At 43.5% G+C, this 24,939-nt stretch overlaps 1 protein-coding gene and 1 long non-coding RNA gene across 2 annotated transcripts; one reads left to right on the top strand and one right to left on the bottom strand.

The window, feature by feature from the left end:
* The first annotated feature begins 1,701 nt into the window (after positions 1–1,701).
* Positions 1,702–14,084, top strand: tufm (Tu translation elongation factor, mitochondrial). Its single transcript, XM_031813909.1, has 10 exons — positions 1,702–1,828; positions 2,451–2,497; positions 2,723–2,867; positions 3,066–3,232; positions 6,090–6,359; positions 7,883–8,015; positions 10,006–10,110; positions 12,282–12,433; positions 13,379–13,498; positions 13,608–14,084. Exons 1-10 carry the CDS (start codon positions 1,759–1,761, stop codon positions 13,776–13,778), a joined length of 1,380 nt encoding a protein of 459 aa, XP_031669769.1. The 5' UTR covers positions 1,702–1,758; the 3' UTR covers positions 13,779–14,084.
* Positions 14,085–14,434: 350 nt separating this feature from the next.
* Positions 14,435–24,281, bottom strand: LOC116359910 (uncharacterized). The gene is made up of 4 exons (XR_004206810.1): positions 23,805–24,281; positions 17,298–17,818; positions 16,768–16,941; positions 14,435–16,534 (listed from the first exon to the last, which is right to left on the bottom strand). It is a non-coding gene; the product is annotated as an uncharacterized LOC116359910 (long non-coding RNA).
* Between the last annotated feature and the right edge of the window lie 658 nt (positions 24,282–24,939).

Below are 24,939 nucleotides of genomic sequence, written 5' to 3'. Positions count from 1 at the left end.
GTGCAGCTGTAAAACCTTTAGAGGATCTGAGGACCCATGCCAAATCTAGTCCACAATCATCTCCTTTGTCTTGATTACGTTGAGGGAGAGGTTGTTGTCCTTGCACCACACGGTTAGGTCTCTGGCGTCTCATTGTTGTCGGTGATCAGGACTACCACTGTTGTGTCGTCAGCAAACTTAATGATGGTGTTGGAGTTGTGTCTGGCTGTGCAGTCATGAGTGAATAGGCAGTACAGAAGGGGACTGTGGATGCACTCCTGAAGGGCCCCCATGTTGAGGATCAGCGTGGCGGATGTGTTGCTACCTACCTTTACCACCTGGGTGTGACCCGTCAGGAAGTTCAGGATCCAGTTGCAGAGGGAGGTGTTTACTCCCAGGGTCGTTAACTGCGGTATGCAGTGATGAGCTTTGCACTATGGTGTTGAAATCTGAGCTGTAGTCAATGAATAGCATTCTCACATAGGTGTTTATTTTGTCCAGGTGGGAAAGGGCAGTGTTGAGTGCAATAGAGATGGCTTCTAGAGATAGAGTAATCCATGGCGATAGAGTAATCCATGGCTTCTAGTTGGGGAATGTACGTACAGTCACTGTGGGGACGACGTCCTCAATGCACTTATTGATAAAGCCAGTGACTGATGTGGTGTACTCCTCAATGCCATCGGAGGAATCCCAGAACATATTCCAGTCTGTGCTAGCCAAACAGTCCTGTAGTTTAGCATCTGCTTCATCTGACCACTTTTTTTATAGACCGAGTCACTGGTGCTTCCTGCTTTAATCTTTGCTTGGAAGCAGGAATCAGGAGGATAGAGTTATGGTCAGACTTACCAAATGGAGGGCGAGGGAGAGCTTTGTACGCATCTCTGTGTGTGTAGTAAAGGTGGTCTAGAATTCTTTTCACTCTGGTTGCACATTTAACATGCTGATAGAAATTAGGTGAAACTGATTTAAGATTCCCTGCATTAAATTACCCGGCCACTAGGAGCTCCACCTCTGGATGAGCATTTTCCTGTTTTCTTACGGTGGAATACATCTCATTGAGTTCAGTTTTAGTGCCAGCCTTGGTCTGGTGGTATGTAGACAGCTACAAAAAAATACAGATGAAAACTCTCTAGGTAGATAGTGTGGTCTACACCACCCCAACCCTACTTGTCTACTTGAGACTTCCTTTGAAGTTAAGTAATTCTACTGTAAAAATGTACTCCAAAGTGTAACTAGGATAATGAAGGTAAGGTCAGTCTCGTCCAATACTGAGTTTTGTAAGTCAGTTCGTTACGACGTACTGGAAGGATGGGTATGTATTACCTTCATGCCCACATGCCCAGGAACAGGAGAGAAGCACTGGACTTAAGATGGTGGACTTTGTGGCCTTTTTAGCTATGGTAATTAATGGCACTGCCAAGGTGGAGAGAAGGTCCAGGAAGATATAAATCATTGTGGATGCAGCAGAGCGGTTTCTGGGGCTGAAAGATTTCTTACCAAAAGAGTTAAATGGAATATTGTCACAAGCCGTACCACCCTCTCAGGCCCTAGAGCCTGAGAAAGGAGATATGGAGAATTGAAAGAAGGAAGAAGTGGGAGTTTTGTTTTGTCAATGTACTATTTTTATTTGGGTGGATTAAATTAGTTTCCCTACCACGTATGGATTTTCTTTTTACCTTGTTTTGGTTTCAAAACATCCAGTTGGTGGCGGCAACACACCTTTTTGGTTGTAGTCCGCCAACCCACAGACGAAGAAGAAAAAGATACGGTCACCATGTAATGACGTCACTTTCATCCGCTTGTCAGTCCAAGATGGCGGCGCTCGTTGGGCTTCGTGCATGTTTCTCTGGTTAGTTAAAGTTATACAACGCATTCACAACCACACGCCCAATATTGTAATTTACTGCGTTCAATTATTAATAATCTTTATTTACCATTATAATGTTTTGCTTTTTAATCGCAACGAAACGTATGTGGGGTTTGAATGAACCCTAGTGAGCAAGGATGCTGTAGCAGGCTAGCCGCTCGACTCGTTCCGCAGGCAGTGCAAGGTCACGTTAAATAATATTAGTTAAACTAGCTATCTCTTGCGTTGTGAAAACGTTAGGCCTATCAGAAACGTGTCAGATACAGTTAAAAACGAAATTAGTTTTCTAACGTTGTAGCTAGCGTCAGAAACATTTGCAGATTGAAAGAATAACATACAGGGAACAGTAATGTGTATTGAGGTAGCCTAGGTTATAACAAATAACTAGCCTATACACATTATGCATGGCCTAGCTTCGTCCCGCAACATAGCTAGTTGTATATAATAAACCCAATGTCAACATAATCTCTTACGTTGGCAGGACGAAGCTAGATGGCCCTAAGCCATGTATGTACACCTTGTGATATTTAGCTAGCGACTTCTCTTGACACAGTCGACGGTCTCGGGAGTCCACCTGATTATTAAATACATGTTGTCATTCTAGCCCTTCAGCTTTCCTCACCGGGTCTTCTGCACAGCTCCTATAAACTGGTGAGTACCTAGACGGTGTTTTGAGTATGCATTCATTCACACATCCTATGGCTAACCAGTCAGGTATATACAATTACAGTCCTAGGGGGTAGTAATGTTTTCTGGTTTTAGTAATGCTTTGGGTGGCAAAAACTGGGTTGCCTTTTTTGACTGATCTCCTGCCCATATGTGTCTTCTGGCCCTGCTGTCCATCAAACACTCTTCTTCATCCTTTTTCTCTCTCAGTGTGCAGTGCCATTTACTCGGCGGAACTTTGCAGCAGAGGCCAAGGCCAAGAAAACATACGCAAGAGACAAGCCCCATGTGAACATTGGCACGATTGGCCATGTTGACCATGGCAAGACAACTCTAACGGCTGCCATCACCAAAGGTAACTGATGTCACCTTTTATTTTTCTCATTTTACATCTATTATTGAATTCAAACTAAGCTTGAAACCCACTGAGTTACTGTGGACTGTTGACCAATCAAAGCATCTGCCAGCAAAATAACAATGTTCTGTCAGATGCTGTGTGTTCTCTATATATGATGCTATTGTATGTTTCTAATTGAGCCTTTGTGGTTCCTAGTGCTGGCTGAGGCTGGAGGCGCCCGCTATAAGAAGTATGAGGACATTGACAATGCCCCTGAGGAGAAGGCCAGGGGCATCACCATCAATGCATCCCATGTAGAGTACACCACAGCCAACAGACACTATGCACACACAGACTGCCCGGGCCATGCTGACTACGTCAAGGTAACACAAGCACCTGAACACACATATTATTCCCATTCTAAAGTCCACCACAAACCCATACCTCTCTGTTGCCTGGCTAACCTAACTCCTTGCTCCAGCCAAATGCCACGCTACGTCCACAGACTTGAGTTTTTTTTTCCCACAATGAGTCTGGATCTGCGTACCTACCTGACGATTTCTAGAACACAAACACAATGTAACCATTCTGATTGGTCCCAGAAACTGATTGTTTAGGCCAGAGCCAGAACACACGGGGGTAAAGTGGTGTTTTGAAAATTTGCCATTGGCTTTGATACTGTGATTGGTGAAAGACGATCCAATCACTGACGGCTTTTGTTTTGTACAACCCCCCCCCCCCCCCCCCACCACCCCTCATTTTGAAGTCACTACAAACCACTTCAATGATGGGTAGTCTCAGACTGAAATATGTAGCGAACATAGAGCAGTGGAATAATTCAGTTTGAGTCGTCAGGTAAACCCCTCTGTGGGTTTGAGAAGATCTGATTGGATGGTTATACGGCACAGGGATGTTCGACATGTTGCTTAGCCATAACCCCGAGGCCCGTTTTCACAGAGTCTCAGTAGGAGTGCTGATCTAGGATCAGTTCCTCCCTCTTATTCACTATAATTTCAGACCTGCCAACCTGCACGCAATTTGAGATCAATTTACTCCGGTTAAAAAAACGACTCTAAAATATAACAGAACACATTATTGTTTTTGACTCAACCATCTGATGTTGGAGCTGAGCCAATCAGAGGTCCTGGGCGAGGAGAGAAAATCTCTCGCCCTCTGCTCCGTCCCGCCCCCTTGAGTATTTTTTGCTCCCTCCAGCTGGATGGCAGCTCTCCACTTCGTCTGTTGATACCACTGATGTGTGGGGTTATGTAATGGATGTGTTAGTCAAGCACATCACCACTATTATTAGGTAGTTGGCTCCTTAGCTAAGGCGTCATTACAAAGAAAGTAGTTAGCTACAGCGTTTAGTCAACAAAGTGAGAACACTTTTTTTTGCCCACAGATGCTTTGATCTCCGCCACCGTAGTAGGTGCGAGCGCAGTGACGAGCAAGGAAATGTGCAGTGCATCGGTAGTTCAGTGCACGTCGCTGCGTGGATGGAAACAGACATGGCCGTGAGAGCTGTTCCACTAATAGTCTTTCACTGTTAAAGATTAGTAGTCCCTTGTTAATGAATCAGTTGATCTGTCCTCTTCATATAGCTGGAGGTCAACAGTAGGCTGCTAAGGATGTGATAAGTCAGGTCAGCAATGACAACAAGGCATGTTGAATGAATGGTAGCCTGGTAGTCAAACCTAACTAGATGGATGAGGTCAGGGATGACAACAATGCATGTTGAATGAATGGCAGCCTGGTAGTCAGACCTCACTGGATGGATGAGGTCAGGGATGACGACATGGCATGTTGAATGAATGGCAGCCTGGTAGTCAGACCTCACTGGATGGATGAGGTCAGGGATGACGACATGGCATGTTGAATGAATGGCAGCCTGGTAGTTAGACCTCACTGGATGGATGAGGTCAGGGATGACAACAAGTCATGTTGAATGAATGGCAGCCTGGTAGTCAGACCTCACTGGATGGATGAGGTCAGAGATGACAAGGCATGTTGAATGAATGGCAGCCTGGTAGTCAGACCTCACTGGATGGATGAGGTCAGAGATGACAAGGCATGTTGAATGAATGGCAGCCTGGTAGTCAGACCTCACTGGATGGATGAGGTCAGGGATGACAAGGCATGTTGAATGAATGGCAAGGCATGTTGAATGAATGGCAGCCTGGTAGTCAGACCTCACTGGATGGATGAGGTCAGGGATGGAGATCTGGAACGTCAGTAGGACTGCTACACTCAGCTGGACTGCTACACTCAGCTGGACTGCTACAGTCAGCTGGACTACTACAGTCAGCTGGACTACTACAGTCAGCTGGACTACTACAGTCAGCTGGACTACTACAGTCAGCTGGACTACTACAGTCAGCTGGACTGCTACAGTCAGCTGGACTACTACAGTCAGCTGGACTACTACAGTCAGCTGGACTACTACAGTCAGCTGGACTACTACAGTCAGCTGGACTGCTACAGTCAGCTGGACTACTACAGTCAGCTGGACTGCTACAGTCAGCTGGACTACTACAGTCAGCTGGACTACTACAGTCAGCTGGACTACTACAGTCAGCTGGACTACTACAGTCAGCTGGACTACTACAGTCAGCTGGACTACTACTGTTCCTAGGCAGTCATTGAAAATAAGAATTTGTTCTTAACTGGCAAGCTGACAGTCTTCTACCAACATCATTATTAAGTAAAGAAACTCAAATGTGTATTTGCCTATGATTTGAGCAGTGTGGGTATCGCGTGGGGTGGCAGGTAGCCTACGGGTTAAGAACGTTGGGCCAGTAACCAAAAGTTAGCTTGTTCAAATCCCTGAGCTGACTAGGTAATATATCTGTCTGTGCCCTTGAGCAAGGCACTTGACCATAATTGCTCCTGTAAGTTGCTCTGGATAACAGTGGCTGCTAAAGGACAAAACATATGTAAAACCATTATCTGTGGTGCCGGGGGTGTTTGGCAGGTCTGTCATTTAAAAGGCAAAACCGATCCTACATCTCTACTCCTACTGAGACACTTTGTGATTACGGGACCAGAATTTTAATGGGGGTTTGAGGCTAGGGGCATTGGCTCAAGTTCACGTTGATTTGTCACAGCAGGTATAAACAGAACAGAGAGATGGTGACTAGCAGGCTCTTCCTCAACAATGCAGTATTCAGTATGAAAGGTAAAGAAATAGAGAATGACAGTTAGATTGTCACACAAGGTGACATGTTGACCTTTCTCCTGTAGAACATGATCACAGGCACGGCTCAGCTGGACGGCTGCATCCTGGTGGTGGCGGCCACGGACGGACAGATGCCCCAGACCAGGGAGCACCTCCTGCTGGCCCGGCAGATCGGCGTGGAGCACGTGGTGGTGTTTGTGAACAAGGCGGATGCGGTGGAGGACAAGGAGATGCTGGAGCTGGTTGAGCTGGAGATCAGAGAGCTGCTCACAGAGTTTGGCTACGACGGTGAGAACACGCCCGTCGTCATCGGCTCGGCCCTCTGTGCCCTGGAGGTGAGTGCCTGGTACGAGGTAGGGTTGAGGTGGTGACAGAATAACCTCACGACTTCAGATAGGCTATCAGCTCGCTAGGAAGGTTGATCCATTGTATTTTATATGACTGTTTTAAAATACATACTGCTGCTTCAGCCATGTTCGTACAATAATACATACATGCAACATAACTGATGTTTAAAAACACAAAGTCAACTGACTTATTTCAATATGCTCCTTTTATGTAGCCTCACAAATCCTCCTGACCCCGCGAGCTTACATTAAACGTGAGCTTACATTAAACGTGAGCTTACATTAAACACGAGCTTACATTAAACGTGAGTTTACATTAAACGTGAGCTTACATTAAACGTGAGCTTACATTAAACACGAGCTTACATTAAACACGAGCTTACATTAAACGTGAGTTTACATTAAACGTGAGCTTACATTAAACGTGAGCTTACATTAAACGTGAGCTTACATTAAACGTGAGCTTACATTAAACACGAGCTTACATTAAACGTGAGCTTACATTAAACGCGAGCTTACATTAAACGCTGCAGGGGTATCAGTCTGGCAGGGGTATCAGTCTAGTAGGACTGCGACAGCATGAGCCCCGTCTTTTCTATCACCATTGCTTCAGACCAATCAGCATCCTCTGAACTATGGGATTGGTTTAGTTGATGACGGACACGTAGCACCGTTGCTGACAGACAGCAGACAGACAGCAGACAGACAGCAGACAGACAGCAGACAGACAGCAGACAGACAGTAGACAGACAGCAGACAGACAGACAGCAGACAGACAGTAGACAGACAGTAGACAGACAGACAGCAGACAGACAGACAGTAGACAGACAGCAGACAGACAGTAGACAGACAGACAGACAGACAGACAGTAGACAGACAGCAGACAGACAGCAGACAGACAGCAGACAGACAGGAGACAACGCATGTAACGTCATACTTACAAGGTGATGGCTAAATATAAAGCTCTACATGACAGTCTGAACTCTGCTAAATAAACTCTGCTGCCTCTCAGAGCCTCTCTGTGTGAAAGCATCTCATCTAAATTAGAGAACTGAAGGCTATCTGAGGTTACTGTGTCAAGACTTTCTCTGTATTGATTCTGATGCAGTACACTCATCTCTACAGTTTGGCAAAAAATATTAGGTGCAAATTCGTTAGATATACCCCTAGCTGATGTTGGGCTACAATATTTATTTTATTCTCACGTTGACATATTCTCACGTTGATAATATTTATCTGCCTTTTTTGGCTCATTTAGCCGATTTGTCCTGCTGTTCGACATGCCTTTCTCTTGAAAAATGGCAAGTGCTCGTCTTACTTCCGTAAAATGGCCTCTCTTCTGATTGGTTTGAAGGTGATTCAATCACTTTTGAATTTGTTTTGTGCAACGCCTCTTGGCCCAAATGGCGTCCCTTCCAGACAGACAGTGCAGCGGTAATCAGTCTGGTAATTACGAGGCTAACTTTTAGGTGCAACCTTACCTGTTGTCTCATCTCGTCTAACCTCCCCAGAACAAACAGCCTGACCTCGGGGTGAACGCAGTGCTGAAGCTCCTAGCAGTAGTGGATGAATATGTCCCTCTGCCCAAGAGAGAGCTGGAGAAACCCTTCCTGCTGCCCATTGAGGGAGTCTACTCCATCCCAGGTGACTGACATCTAGCTCAAATTGTAAAGAAACCCAGATTTGTCATTTAGTTAAAAAGCTGTTGCCACTACATGGTTTCTTCTCCTCTCTATGTCATTGATCTGACTCATTGATTAGTTTTTTAAAATGACATCTTACAGAAGTACTGCAGGGATAAATTCAAGCTCTTCCACTGTGCACTTCAGATAGGTGTTTCCTAATGAAAACATGACAATAGAGAAAACACTGCGATGAGATCCCACTGTCCTGTGCATACAGAGCCTGCCCCCTTGCTCCCCATACAGAGCCTGCCCCCTTGCTCCCCATACAGAGCCTGCCCCCTTGCTCCCCATACAGAGCCTGCCCCCTTGCTCCCCATACAGAGCCTGCCCCCTTGCTCCCCATACAGAGCCTGCCCCCTTGCTCCCCATACAGAGCCTGCCCCCTTGCTCCCCATACAGAGCCTGCCCCCTTGCTCCCCATACAGAGCCTGCTCCCCATACAGAGCCTGCCCCCCATACAGAGCCTGCCCCCCATACAGAGCCTGCCCCCCATACAGAGCCTGCCCCCCCCCATACAGAGCCTGCCCCCTTGCCCCCCATACAGAGCCTGCCCCCTTGCCCCCCATACAGAGCCTGCCCCCTTGCTCCCCATACAGAGCCTGCCCCCTTGCTCCCCATACAGAGCCTGCCCCCTTGCTCCCCATACAGAGCCTGCCCCCTTGCTCCCCATACAGAGCCTGCCCCCTTGCTCCCCATACAGAGCCTGCCCCCCATACAGAGCCTGCCCCCCATACAGAGCCTGCTCCCCATACAGAGCCTGCCCCCTTGCTCCCCATACAGAGCCTGCCCCCTTGCTCCCCATACAGAGCCTGCCCCCTTGCTCCCCATACAGAGCCTGCCCCCTTGCTCCCCATACAGAGCCTGCCCCCTTGCTCCCCATACAGAGCCTGCCCCCTTGCTCGGCTCATCCCAGTTTTTGACAACGGTTTCCGTAGCCACTGAGCTATCTTGATTAAAAACAACTTTGAAATGATTCAGTTATGTCTGTGCAGCATGTGTTTTGTGATGGGAACACCGTGCCTGTTTCCTGTACATCTCTGTGTAGGAATAATCAGTGGTATCTATAACATGCAGTTCTCCTCTCCCTGTCGTTGTGATTTAGTGACAGTAACTGTATAGAAGCACCTGTATCAGTTTCCTTTGTACCTTTCTGTTTCACCGTTAATTTGATTGATGCACGTGTGATGGACATGTCCCCTCAGCTGTCAGTACTTCTGTCTCTGTTCTGATCTGTCTGCTGTTGTCTAACCACGTCTCTCTCTGTTCTGATCTGTCTGCTGTTGTCTAACCACGTCTCTCTCTGTTCTGATCTGTCTGCTGTTGTCTAACCACGTCTCTCTCTGTTCTGATCTGTCTGCTGTTGTCTAACCACGTCTCTCTCTGTTCTGATCTGTCTGCTGTTGTCTAACCACGTCTCTCTCTGTTCTGATCTGTCTGCTGTTGTCTAACCACGTCTCTCTCTGTTCTGATCTGTCTGCTGTTGTCTAACCACGTCTCTCTCTGTTCTGATCTGTCTGCTGTTGTCTAACCACGTCTCTCTCTGTTCTGATCTGTCTGCTGTTGTCTAACCACGTCTCTCTCTGTTCTGATCTGTCTGCTGTTGTCTAACCACGTCTCTCTCTGTTCTGATCTGTCTGCTGTTGTCTAACCACGTCTCTCTCTGTTCTGATCTGTCTGCTGTTGTCTAACCACGTCTCTCTCTGTTCTGATCTGTCTGCTGTTGTCTAACCACGTCTCTCTCTGTTCTGATCTGTCTGCTGTTGTCTAACCACGTCTCTCTCTGTTCTGATCTGTCTGCTGTTGTCTAACCACGTCTCTCTGTTCTGATCTGTCTGCTGTTGTCTAACCACGTCTCTCTCTGTTCTGATCTTTCTGCTGTTGTCTGACCACATCTCTCTCTGGGTATCAACACCATTTATTAAACATGTATTCATTCATCTCTCTTTCAGGCAGGGGTACGGTGGTGACTGGCACTTTGGAGAGGGGTGTCATTAAGAAGGGCGACGACTGTGAGTTTGTGGGGCACAACCGTGCCTTTAAGTCTGTGGTCACTGGTAAGTGAATGGGGAGCCACACCACTATAGAAAGATTGATTTCAATTTTAGAGCTGTAGCACACAGGGTAACATATGCTGTAAAACTGTTCATATTACTAGAATTATTCCTGTAAGTACATTTTAACACTAATTGCTGTTCATTGTCACAGTGTACTGATAGAACTAGTCCTAACCCCTAATACAGACTACTGACAGAACTAGCTCTAACCCCTAGTACAGAGTACTGACAGAACTACAACTAACCCCTAGTACAGAGTACTGACAGAACTACAACTAACCCCTAGTAGAGTACTGACAGAACTACAACTAACCCCTAGTACAGAGTACTGACAGAACTACAACTAACCCCTAGTACAGAGTACTGACAGAACTACAACTAACCCCTAGTACAGAGTACTGACAGAACTACAACTAACCCCTAGTACAGAGTACTGACAGAACTACAACTAACCCCTAGTACAGAGTACTGACAGAACTAGCTCGAACCCCTAGTACAGAGTACTGACAGAACTAGCTCTAACCCCTAGTACAGAGTGGTGACAGAACTAGCTCGAACCCCTAGTACAGAGTACTGACAGAACTAGCCCTAACCCCTAGTACAGAGTACTGACAGAACTACAACTAACCCCTAGTACAGAGTGGTGACATAACTAGCTCTAACCCCTAGTACAGAGTACTGACAGAACTACAACTAACCCCTAGTACAGAGTACTGACAGAACTACAACTAACCCCTAGTACAGAGTACTGACAGAACTACAACTAACCCCTAGTACAGAGTACTGACAGAACTACAACTAACCCCTAGTACAGAGTACTGACAGAACTACAACTAACCCCTAATACAGAGTACTGACAGAACTAGCTCTAACCCCTAGTACAGAGTGGTGACAGAACTAGCTCGAACCCCTAGTACAGAGTACTGACAGAACTAGCTCTAACCCCTAGTACAGAGTGGTGACAGAACTAGCTCGAACCCCTAGTACAGAGTACTGACAGAACTAGCCCTAACCCCTAGTACAGAGTACTGACAGAACTACAACTAACCCCTAGTACAGAGTGGTGACATAACTAGCTCTAACCCCTAGTACAGAGTACTGACAGAACTACAACTAACCCCTAGTACAGAGTACTGACAGAACTACAACTAACCCCTAGTACAGAGTACTGACAGAACTACAACTAACCCCTAGTACAGAGTACTGACAGAACTACAACTAACCCCTAATACAGAGTACTGACAGAACTAGCTCTAACCCCTAGTACAGAGTGGTGACAGAACTAGCTCGAACCCCTAGTACAGAGTACTGACAGAACTAGCTCTAACCCCTAGTACAGAGTGGTGACAGAACTAGCTATAACCCCTAGTACAGAGTGGTGACAGAACTAGCTCGAACCCCTAGTACAGAGTACTGACAGAACGAGCTCGAACCCCTAGTACAGAGTGGTGACAGAACTAGCCCTAACCCCTAGTACAGAGTGGTGACAGAACTAGCTCGAACCCCTAGTACAGAGTGATGACAGAACTACAACTAACCCCTAGTACAGAGTGGTGACAGAACTAGCCCTAACCCCTAGTACAGAGTGGTGACAGAACTAGCCCTAACCCCTAGTACAGAGTGGTGACAGAACTAGCTCGAACCCCTAGTACAGAGTGGTGACAGAACTACAACTAACCCCTAGTACAGAGTGGTGACAGAACTAGCCCTAACCCCTAGTACAGAGTACTGACAGAACTACAACTAACCCCTAGTACAGAGTACTGACAGAACTACAACTAACCCCTAGTACAGAGTACTGACAGAACTACAACTAACCCCTAGTACAGAGTGGTGACAGAACTAGCTCTAACCCCTAGTACAGAGTGGTGACAGAACTAGCCCTAACCCCTAGTACAGAGTGGTGACAGAACTACAACTAACCCCTAGTACAGAGTGGTGACAGAACTAGCTCTAACACCAAGTTACAACTACAACAGTTTCTCCACTGCAATTCTAGCACCAATTACCCACTAATAAGACTACTGGACAGTTACCCAAAATATCCCTCTGGTAACCCGTCAACTCCATCCTAAACCTCAAAACATACCACTGTTCTGAGTCTAATTGTTCTTCCTTCACCTCTCTTCTCCATCTCTTTCTTTCCCTCGCTCCCCCTCTCTCCTCCCCAGGCATTGAGATGTTCCACCAGTCTCTGGACAGAGCAGAGGCAGGAGATAACCTGGGGGCTCTGGTCCGAGGGCTGAAGAGGGAGGACATTAGGAGAGGGATGGTTATGAGCAAACCAGGCTCCATCCAGCCCCACCAGAAAGTCCAGGCCCAGGTCTGTATCATATCATAAAGTCCAGGCCCAGGTCTGTATCATATCATAAAGTCCAGGCCCAGGTCTGTATCATATCATAAAGTCCAGGCCCAGGTCTGTATCATATCATAAAGTCCAGGCCCAGGTCTGTATCATATCATAAAGTCCAGGCCCAGGTCTGTATCATATCATAAAGTCCAGGCCCAGGTCTGTATCATATCATAAAGTCCAGGCCCAGGTCTGTATCATATCATAAATAAAGTCCAGGCCCAGGTCTGTATCATATCATAAATAAAGTCCAGGCCCAGGTCTGTATCATATCATAAATAAAGTCCAGGCCCAGGTCTGTATCATATCATAAATAAAGTCCAGGCCCAGGTCTGTATCTTCAGCTAGCAGCCCTAGAGGAGTGTGAACTCTAGGTGTACTGTATGCGTCGTGTTGCAGTCTAGTATTCCCAGTATATCATCTTCTGAAATAATGTCCCTTTATTCAGCGTTTTAAATTTGACCCTCAACTATTTGATCAAATGAAATATGTCTGTCTAGAGCTACGGTATAGTATTTGATCAAATGAAATATGTCTGTCTAGAGCTATGGTATAGTATTTGATCAAATGAAATATGTCTGTCTAGAGCTATGGTATAGTATTTGATCAAATGAAATATGTCTCTCTAGAGCTATGGTATAGTATTTGATCAAATGAAATATGTCTCTCTAGAGCTATGGTATAGTATTTGATCAAATGAAATATGTCTCTCTAGAGCTATGGTATAGTATTTGATCAAATGAAATGTCTCTCTAGAGCTATGGTATAGTATTTGATCAAATGAAATATGTCTGTCTAGAGCTACGGTATAGTATTTGTTTATGTACTAGTGTATTATTCCCATAGTCCACGGTTAGGATACGTGTTCTTTAATGGAATGGATGTAGAATGTGTCATTAAAACATCTCTTCATCCCAGGTCTATGTTCTGAGTAAGGAGGAGGGAGGCAGACACAAGCCCTTTGTCAGTAACTTCATGCCAGTCATGTTCTCCCTCACCTGGGACATGGCCTGCAGGGTCTACCTGGCAGGAGACAAGGTATGTGTCCATCTGTCAATCTTTTTCCCCAATGTGATTTGTGTATTCTGAAATAAAGTGTGTAGCATAGTTCCAGGGCTGTGCTTTACCTTCTCCTCCTCGCTAACAGGACATGGTGATGCCAGGTGAAGACACATCTCTGACCCTCACGCTGCGCCAGCCTATGATTCTGGAGAAAGGTCAACGGTTCACTCTCAGAGATGGCAACAAAACTATTGGCACCGGCCTGGTGACTGACATACTGACCACCACAGAGGAAGACCAACACAACTGGGGCTGAGGAGAGAGAAGAAAATATGGGAGGGAAGGGAGGGGGACTAATGGTGGGGGAGGAAGTATCTAGCTGTCCAATATATCGGTCTTTAGACACACAGCAGTAAGGAGCTGCTGAGACTGCATGTCTCTCTGCTTTACTGACCAACCAGAAGACCCACAATGAGATGTTCAGAGTTGTCTTTCTGTGAAAAGGCCAGACTGTCATTGTTCGCTTGTGTAATACAATGTATTTAATAGTAAAACATCCTGCCTGTTTTCACATCTACTTCATTGTTTGGTGACTTTGTATAATAAAGGTTCTTTAGATGCAGGTTTGGGCAGCGATCGTCACCTGAACTAGTTGCTTCATATACCATTTAGAAACTATTACAATATGGTTTAGTAGTGAAATGTGTTTGTTCCATGTCAAATCAATCTTAGTTGGACCAACAGAACACCTTAAATGCCTTGGCACACATACTGTACACAATCCATGTCTCAATTGTCTGAAGGCTTAAAAATCCTTCTTTAACTTGTCTCCTCCCCTTCATCTACACTGAAGTGGATTTAACAGGTGACATCAATAAGGAATCATAGCTTTCACCACACAGGTAGACCTATTTATTACTGTAGGAACATTCATAGCTGTAATACAATCACAGATGGACACGATGTCACACGGCAATATGAATAACAGCTTTACTTGGTATAAAGAATATGAAATACAGTTGACCATAGATTAACACACAGGGTCACATAGAAGGTCAGAAATGCTACATTTTCAAAAAGCCCAAGCTGCTACAATAAAAACAAAGCAGTGTACAACAAGACAATCCTGAGACAGATAATACACTGAAATACAGTCTGGTAAGATGTAGTCACTAGGAAGACTATAAGGTTGTTGAGATGAAGACGCTGACTACAGTAACACTGAACTACAGTCAATATGTATATAACATGTCATTATAAAAGGAGGGCTTTTTACTAAGCTAACAGAACACACTGAACTACAGTCAATATGTATAGACATGATGTCATTATAAAAGGAGGGCTTTTTACTAAGCTAACAGAACACACTGAACTACAGTCAATATGTATAGACATGATGTCATTATAAAAGGAGGGCTTTTTACTAAGCTAACAGAACACACTGAACTACAGTCAATATGTATAGACATGATGTCATTATAAAAGGAGGGCTTTTTACTAAGCTAACAGAACACACTGAACTACAGTCAATATGTATAGACATGATGTCATTATAAAAGGAGGGCTTTTTACTAAGCTAACAGAACACACTGAACTACAGTCAATATGTATAGACATGATGTCATAAAAGGAGGGCTTTTTACTAAGCTAACAGAACACACTGAACTACAGTCAATATGTATAGACATGATGTCATTATAAAAGGAGGGCTTTTTACTAAGCTAACAGAACACACTGAACTACAGTCAATATGTATAGACATGATGTCATAATAAAAGGAGGGCTTTTTACTAAGCTAACAGAACACACTGAACTACAGTCAATATGTATAGACATGATGTCATAATAAAAGGAGGGCTTTTTACTAAGCTAACAGAACACACTGAACTACAGTCAATATGTATAGACATGATGTCATAAAAGGAGGGCTTTTTACTAAGCTAACAGAACACACTGAACTACAGTCAATATGTATAGACATGATGTCATTATAAAAGGAGGGCTTTTTACTAAGCTAACAGAACACACTGAACTACAGTCAATATGTATAGACATGATGTCATTATAAAAGGAGGGCTTTTTACTAAGCTAACAGAACACACTGAACTACAGTCAATATGTATAGACATGATGTCATTATAAAAGGAGGGCTTTTTACTAAGCTAACAGAACACACTGAACTACAGTCAATATGTATAGACATGATGTCATAAAAGGAGGGCTTTTTACTAAGCTAACAGAACACACTGAACTACAGTCAATATGTATAGACATGATGTCATTATAAAAGGAGGGCTTTTTACTAAGCTAACAGAACACACTGAACTACAGTCAATATGTATAGACATGATGTCATAATAAAAGGAGGGCTTTTTACTAAGCTAACAGAACACACTGAACTACAGTCAATATGTATAGACATGATGTCATAATAAAAGGAGGGCTTTTTACTAAGCTAACAGAACACACTGAACTACAGTCAATATGTATAGACATGATGTCATAAAAGGAGGGCTTTTTACTAAGCTAACAGAACACCGGTACAATATTCAAACAAGAAAACTAAAAAGTGGGTCTCAAACTCTCATCCCGTTTCTTCAGCCACACCCATCCAACCACCCACCCCTCCCCCCTATTTAACAGTCTGATGGCCTGGAGATAAAAGCTGTCCTGTCTCTCTCTCCCGGTTTTGATGCACCTGTACTGTCTCCGACTTCTACATGGTAGCGAGGTGAACAGGCCGTGGCTCGGGTGGCTGAGATCCTTGATGATCTTCTTGGCCTTCCTGTGACACCGGGTGCTGTAGATGTCCTGGAGGGCAGGCAGTGTGCCCCCGGTGACGTGTTTGTTGAGGTTATTTTCCTCGCACCACTTCGCCAGACCTCTCTGATTGATTGAGAGATTCAAGGAGCTATTATCATTGATTCGAAGCATTAAATATTTACATTCATGCACTTTGAAATTAATTTAGTAACTGTTGGAAAAGCATTTAACTGCGGGGCACTACCACAACCAAGGATTTTGAGTTGAGGCTATTCCTTCACTGAATCTGTGAGCTGTCAATCATTTAACCTGGGAAGGAAAGAAGGGAAGTGGATCTAAGTCCTCATACAGCAGCATAGACATATAGGGGTCGTATTCACTAGACATCAAAGAGAAGAACACAGAACAAAACGGGCAGGAACTACCTGAACTTATCCAATAAGAAACTAGCATGTGTTGAATATGACTCAGTGTCTGGATGTCTACAATGGCTTACTGATCACTATATCAGTGTGCTCATGAACCTGATCAGTAAAACTCACTGCAGTGTCTCCAGTGTATAGAGGGGATCCTCTCGTACAGAAGAGAGCAGCTTTACTCCAGAGACTCCTAGAGTATTTCCACTCAGGTCCAGCTCCTTCAGGTGGGAGGGGTTTGACCTCAGAGCTGAAGCAAGAGAAGCACAGCCTTCCTCTGTGATGCTGCAGCCTGACAGCCTGTGGAAAGTGAGGGAGAAAATATACACAATATAAAAACTTCCAGAAAATATGTCCGTTTTGCATCTAAAGACAATACAATCAATGGTAAAAACTGAAATTGCCTTCAATTATGACATCAGAGACCAAGGCCCAATTATGACATCAGAGACCAAGGCAGGAATTGAATCAGCAGTGCACTGGAAAGCTGACAATGCTGACAATATGTTTCCATTGTTTGTGGAAATCTCATTCAATCTAAATGTCGACTCAAGCATTACCTTTGAAAGTCGCATTGTCAGTTGTCCAGTGCACTGCCTTGGATTAAATCCAGGACCAAGTGAAATGTAAGTTAAACTCCATAAGGGTTGCCTTACCTCAGTGTCTCCAATTTACACTGTGGATTCTCAAGTCCAGCACAGATGAATCTCACTCCTGAATCCTGGAGTTTCTTTCCTCCCAGGTCAAGCTCTCTCAAACTTGAGTGTCACACCCTGACCATAGTTTGCTTTGTATGTTTCTATGTTTTGGTTGGTCAGGGTGTGATCTGAGTGGGCATTCTATGTTGTGTGTCTTGTTTGTCTGTTTCTGTGTTTGGCCTGATATGGTTCTCAATCAGAGGCAGGTGTTAGTCATTGTCTCTGATTGGGAACCATATTTAGGTAGCCTGTTTGGTGTTGGGTTTTGTGGGTGATTGTCTCCTGTGTCAGTGGTTGTTCCACACGGGACTGGTTTGGGTTTACACGTTTGTTGTTGTAGTTTATTCATGTATAGTTTGTTTATTAAAAACAAACATGAATTTCAACCACGCTGCATTTTGGTCCTCCTCTCCTTCGACGGAAGAATCCCGTTACATTGAGGTGTTTGAGCTGAGAGTTGAAGCCAGCATTCATTCAACCTGGAGAGAGATGATGCAAATAAGTAATCCACACAAATCTATAACTAAATTAACCAGGTTTCCATCCAACCTTTATGTGTGCAAAGTACATTTTGGATAAAAAATGTCATGACAGGCCTGATGGAAACAGCAAATTTGTTGGTAAACCTTCCAAATGTCAACAAAACAAAATATGCTAGCCTCCCGAGTGGCGCAGCGGTCTAAGCCACTGCATCGCAGTGCTAGAGGAGTGACTACAGATCCCGGTTTGATCCGGTTGTAGTAGAATGAGACGGCGCACAATTGGCACAGCGTCATCCGGGTTAGGGAAGGGTTTGGCCTGCTGGGATGTCCTTGTCCCATCGCGCTCTACTGACTACTTGTGACGGCCAGGCGCATGAACGCTGACTTCGGTCACTTAGCTGTACGGTGTTTCCTCCGACACATTCAAATCAAATCGTTATTTGTCTCACGTGCCGAATACAACAGGTGTAGACCTTACAGTGAAATGCTTACAAGCCCTTAACTAACAATGCAGTTGTAAGAAAAATGTGTTTTAAGGAAAGAAATTAGTCAAAAATAAGAAATAAAGTTACAAATAAGGAATGAGCAGTAAAATAACAGTAGTCAGGCTATATACAGGGTTACTATACTATATACAGGGTTACTATACTATATACAGGGTTACTATACTATATACAGGGTTACTATACTATATACAGGGTTACTATACTATATACAGGGTACAGAGTCAATCAATGTGCGGGGGGGGGGCGAGGTAATTGAGGTAATATAGATAATAAACAGAGAGGAGCAGCAGAGTAGCAGCATCGTAAAAGGGGGGGGGGGGCAATGCAAATAGTCCGGGTAGCCATTTGATTAGCTGTTCAGGAGTCTTATGGCCTGGGGGTAGAAGTTGTTAAGAAGCCTTTTGAACCTAGACTTGGTGCTCTGGTAGTACTAGCTGTGCAGAGAGCGCAGTCTATGACTAGGATGGCTGGAGTCTTTGACAATTTTTATGGCCTTCCTTTGACACCGCCTGGTATAGAGGTCCTGGATGGCAGGAATCATGGCCTTACGCACTAACCTCTGTAGTGCATTGCCTAGGTCGAGGAATGAGCAGTTGCCATACCAGGCAGTGATGCAACCAGAGCATTCTCATGCTCTCGATGGTGCAGCTGTACAACTTTCTGAGGATTTGAGGACCCATGCCGAATCATTTCAGTCTCCTGAGGGGGAATAGGCTTTGTCGTGCCCTCTTCACGACTGTCTTGGTGTGTTTGGACCATGATAGTTTGTTGTTGATGTGAAATGAGGGCGTGCTCAGACCTCCTTTTCCTGTAGTCCACAATCATCATTTGTCTTGATCACATTGAGGGAGTTGTTAACCTGGCACCACATGTTCTTTTTTTCTACTGTATTATTGACTGTATGTTTTGTTTATTCCATGTGTGCTTTATCTTGGCCAGGTCGCAGTTGCAAATGAGAACTTGTTCTCAACTAGCCTACCTGGTTAAATAAAGGTGAAATTAAAAAATATATATATCTTTCATACGAATCCTAACCTTGTGACCCATTCCACACATCTGTTGTTTGTCATGTAGACTAAGGGGGTGTATATTTGCTATAAAAGTTATTTGTATCGTTTGTCTAGAGGCTCTCGATGAATCATCTAAGTGTGGTTTGTCGACCAGCAATCGTTATTGCAAAGCACTCACATCATTAACTTGTGTGTGGGTGTGACATGCTTTCCTTATTAATAAGTGAATAAAGATTTAGTTTAAGTATAACTCTGACTTGATAAGTGTGATAAGTTTGTATCTCCTCATTTGATAGTAAAGAAATGAACCACCACAATAGTGGTCTCCGGAGTAGCACAGCGGTCTAAGGCACTGCATCAATAAACTCTCAATTTAATTTAGCGAATAAAGTCAACATTTTGAGAATAAAGTTGACATTTTGAGAATAAAGTTGCAGTTATATTTAATGATTAAAATTGGGGATTTTGTTAATTGCATGTCTACCTTGTTGCCTGTTGCTGTGTGTGCGCCACTGTTGGAATACCTGAGTTAGATGATCTGGTGAAACTATACTTTAGAATTGGCTTCAGTAACAAGGAAATCCTTGCTCTTTTAGCACATAATAACCATCATATTATAAGTATTAGGACCAGGAAGAGGTTGTACCACCGATTATTTTCAGAAGGAGAACCCATGGTTACATACGGTATTAGGTAGAGACGGACAGGCTGTGTGTGTATGCAGGTGTGTGTGTGGGTGGTGAAAAGTAGGGGAAAACAAAACAAATGGCCATCAATCTAACGATCTAACACACTTGTTTGAACAGGTGTCACTGCACACTCACGTTTATTAATCTACTGATCTAAAAACACACACACACACACACGCACACACACACACATCCCAAGTTTCCCCCTGGCAATTTCATACTATCATACACTCTTCTAACGGCCAAAGTGCGGTATGAGCACAAACAAAAAACATTCTCATCTCTGAATGTGAAGAGAACTGGGGTTGAGTCCCTGTCAGTCTGCTGTCCCAATTTCGCTACAACGTTCTGCTGCGTAGTTTAGGACAAAACTTCTGTGCATAATAGCAACTATTAATGACCTTATCCATGGTGCTTTACTAGGAGTAGTATTTATTTCCCCCATATGGCAACTATCCTTCTAACGACTATAGGCTAGTAGGCTATATGAGCACAGCTATTAAAACACATGATCTTAGGATCCTGGAGAGCGGAGGCTGTGTGTGGGTGTATGTGTCAAGCTGCTCTCCAAATTCGCTACAACACCACACTGCTATTCTACAGCCCATTATAAACCTATAGTGACCACTGGCGTAATGCAGTTTCTCTGGACCTCCCGCAAGGTCAGAGTTGGTTTGTCGAGATCGGTGTGAAAAATCTTGACTGGCCTGAGATTAATTGGAACACCGACTGTGAGCCAGGCCAGATCGCACAACATCAGTGCCCGACAGCAATGTTCCACCATCTAGCGGAAAGCCTTCCCAGAAGAGTGGAGGCTGTTATAGCAGCAAAGGGGGGACCAACTCCATATTAATGCCCATGACTTTTGAATGAGATGTTTGACGAGCAGTCATGTACTTTTGGTCATGTAGAGTATATAACTTTCTCACACATTATTCAAGATTCAATCAGGATTATCCGTAAATAATGGATCATAATAATGCATCCACATTAAATGTAGAAGGGTTTAGAAACATATTACTTCAGCCAACCAGTTTTCAGAGCATTTCATATTATTCTGTACGTAAACACGATACAGACTAGAGGTCGAGCGATTAATCGGAATGGCCAATTTCAAGTTTTCATAACAATCAGAAATCGGTATTTTTGGGCACCGATTTTGCAGATCAGAAAAACAAACAATTATACCTTTATTTAACGAGGCAAGTCAGTTAAGAACACATTTTTATTTTCAATGACGGCCTAGGAACGGTGGGTTAACTGCCTTGTTCAGGGGCAGGACGACAGATTTTCACCTTGTCAGCTCGGGGATTCAATCTTGCAACCTTACAGTTAACTAGTCCAACTCTCTAACCACCTGATTACATTGCACTCCACGAGGAGCCTGCCTGTTAAGCGAATGCAGTAGAAGCCAAGGTAAGTTGCTAGCTAGCATTAAACTTATCTTATAAAAAACAATCAATTAATCATAATCACTAGTTATAACTACACATGGTTGATGATATTACTAGTTTATCTAGCGTGTCCTGCGTTGCATATAATCGATGCAACGCTGGGGGTTGATTTAACAAAAGCAAATTTGCGAAAAAAGCACAATCGTTGCACGACTGTACCTAACTTTCTTAAAATCAATACACAGAAGTATATATTTTTAAACCTGCATATTTAGCTAAAAGAAATCCAGGTTAGCAGGCAATATTAACCAGGTGAAATTGTGTCATTTCTCTTGCACGTAGTCAGGGTTTATGCAACAGTTTGGGCAGCCCGGCTCATTGCGAACTAATTTGCCAGAATTTTACGTAATTATGATATAACATTGAAGGTTGTGCAATGTAACAAGGATATTTCGACTTAGGGATGCCACCCATTAGATAAAATACCGAACGGTTCCGTATTTCACTGAAATAATAAACATTTTGTTTTCGAAATTATAGTTTCTGGATTCGACCATATTAATGACCAAAGGCTCATATTTCTGCGTGTTATTATGTTATAATTAAGTCTGACTTGATAGAGCAGTCTGACTGAGCGATGGTAGGCAGCAACAGGCTCGTAAGCATTCATTCAAACAGCACCTTTGTGTGTTTTGCCAGCAGCTCTTCGCAAGCACAGCGCTGTTTATGACTTCAAGCCTATCAGCCTAATGGCTGGTATAACCGATGTGAAATGGCAAGCTAGTTAGCTGGGTGTGTGGTAATAACGTTTCAAACGTCACTCACTCTGAGACTTGGAGTAGTTATTCCCCTTGCTCTGCAAGGGCCAGGGCTTTTTTGGAGCGATGGGTAACGCTGCTTTGAGTGTGGTCATTGTCGATGTGTTCCTGGTTCGAGCCCAGGTAGGTGCGAGGAGAGGGACGGAAGCTATACTGTTACACTGGCAATACTATAGTGCCTATAAGAACATCCAATAGTCAAAGGTATATGAAATACAAATGGTATAGAGAGAAATAGTCCTATAAATACTATATTAACTACAACCTAAAACCTCTTACCTTGGAATATTGAAGTCTCATGTTAAAAGGAACCACCAACTTTTATATGTTCTTATGTTCTGAGCAAGGAACTCAAACGTTGTTTTTTTTTACATAGCACATATTGCACTTTTACTTCTCCAACACTTTTTGCATTATTTAAACCAAATTGAACATGTTTCATTATTTATTTGAGGCTATATTGATTTTTATTGATGTATTATATTATGTTCAAATAAGTGTTCATTCAGTATTGTTGTAATTGTCATTACTACAAATTGTAAAAAAAAAAGAAAATCGGCCGATTAATTGGTATCGGCTTTTTTTGGTTCTCCAATAATCGGTATCGGCGTTGAAAAATCATAATCGGTCGACCTCTAATAGACCATTTAGTGTGATATGTTATGTTGCGTACGGTATTATTTTAAGAATGTCCATCACCAATTTTGTATAATATGTTACAAATCTGGAAAATGTACAATATGTTACCAATTTGCAAAATGTATGATATGTTACGAATTCTAGCCAAGTGGCTACCATTAACTAACTGGCAAATAATTAGCTAGGCTAGGGGTTAGGGTTAAGGTTAAGCTTTGGAGTTAGGTTAAAGGGTTCAGGTTAGGGGAAGGGTTAGCTAACATGTTATAATGAACATAATTTTTTATGCAACAATTTCAAAGGTTTTGCTGAGCCAATTGAAATAAATTCATTAGGCCCTAATTTATGGATTTCACATGGGCAGGAGCACAGGCATGGGTGGGCCTGGGAGGGCACAGGCCCACCCACTGGGGAGCCAGGTCCAGTCAATCACAATGAGTTTTTCCCAACAAAAAGGCTTTATTACAGACAAAAATATTTACCAATTAGCTAAAGTTGTCCGTGATGAGATTTGAACTCGCATCCTTTGTGTTGCTAGACATTCGCATTATACACCCAACCAACTCACATCTGTTGGGCTGCTAGACCTTCGCGTTATACACCAAACCATCCACCCTACTTCTGTTTTTGCCTTAAGTTATCATGTGTCTTATGTAACCATACCAAATGTAACACATACTAATTTCAGTGTCCCAGATTTACATGTATTATGTTACGTCTATTCTATGAGACCAGGCTGCTGCATCTGGCACCACATCTATTTTCTGCGATTTGTGTTCCATCCCTGCAGTGTCATCACAGCCCTAGCAGTTAGCTGTACTTTATAGGTTTTTAACTACACATATATCTGTAAACACATGGATTAAAAGTAGGCTAGCCTATTTTCCTAGTGGTGCATGTTCTTTTACGTCATTCAGAACAGTTGCCTACCTGTCTTTTGTCTCCTGCAAATCATTTTCCAGACAACTAGCCCGCATACTGTACAAGGCGGTGGAGTTTCTTTGTTGTGGCACATCCACCTGGTGTCCCCAATTGACCCTTTATTATTATTTTCTTCGTTTTCTAGTGTCCTTTTCTGGGGGAAAAACCCGCGTTCAGGTTCAACAAGAGTCTTTCAGTTGTTTTTCAACCGTTCAAGACGGGTCCAACTGCTATCAGATAACACGCATAACGTATTTATTCCAAACATCTGCCAGCACAAAGACTCAATTCACTGCCAGCCATCAGGAATAAAACTGCTTTCAGAGGACATACCTGCCGCGCAAACTTGCTTTCACAATACACATTCTACAAATCAGTACTTGTCTTTCTTTGTTTAAATTCCTGCATAGCCAAAGATCGAGTCCCTGGCTGGGATGTGTTCAGTATAGGCACACTAAAACAAAACATTTTGCAACGAAAAAGTGACATCTGTTCATGACGTAGGCATATCTTGGCTACTTTCCCATTTCACGTTACTAAACATTTTCCAGCAACTGAACTGCGTTTTTGAAATGCACACAGCTGTACACACACACAATGTTCAACTAATTTTATAAGTGCCATCATCAATTCTCCCTTAATTTAAGTAACCTAGTGCCGTGTAGCTCAGTTGGCCAGTTAGTAGAGAGTATGGTGCTTGCAACACCAGGGTTGTGGGCACCATTCCCATGGAGGACCAGTACCAAGAAAATGTACACACTCACTACTGTACGTCACTCTGGATAAGAGCGTCTGCTAAATTACAAAAATGAAGGTTAATTTTGTAAATGTCGGATCGCTATGGCAAGACACATCATTCACCCAAGTTTCGTAAACAAATTGGGTCAGTGGTGTCTGAGATATAATTAATGACTAATATACAAACGGAGACAGCTCCATAGTCCCCCCTCCTGATTTCATTGTGGGGGACAATAAGTCAATGTGCCACTAGAATAAATGGTATATACAGTATACCATATAGCAGTGGTAATATACACCATGTGAGCATAAACAGAATATAACAGAATCAGTTGACTTGGTGTACAGAGAGAACAAGAGAGGACCTAGTACAGAGCCCTGGGGGACAACAGTATTCTTCAAGAAT

Source organism: Oncorhynchus kisutch, unplaced genomic scaffold (genome assembly GCF_002021735.2).
Source record: "Oncorhynchus kisutch isolate 150728-3 unplaced genomic scaffold, Okis_V2 Okis06b-Okis10b_hom, whole genome shotgun sequence".
Classification (NCBI taxonomy): domain Eukaryota; kingdom Metazoa; phylum Chordata; class Actinopteri; order Salmoniformes; family Salmonidae; genus Oncorhynchus; species Oncorhynchus kisutch.
This window is presented reverse-complemented; position numbering and strand designations above follow the sequence as displayed.

Coding starts and splice junctions, on each gene's coding strand:
- tufm (XM_031813909.1), top strand. CDS start 1,759: ATGACGTCACTTTCATCCGCTTGTCAGTCCAAGATGGCGGCGCTCGTT. Junction 10,111..12,281: donor CTTTAAGTCTGTGGTCACTG/GTAAGTGAATGG, acceptor TCTCCTCCCCAG/GCATTGAGATGTTCCACCAG. Junction 13,499..13,607: donor TCTACCTGGCAGGAGACAAG/GTATGTGTCCAT, acceptor CCTCGCTAACAG/GACATGGTGATGCCAGGTGA.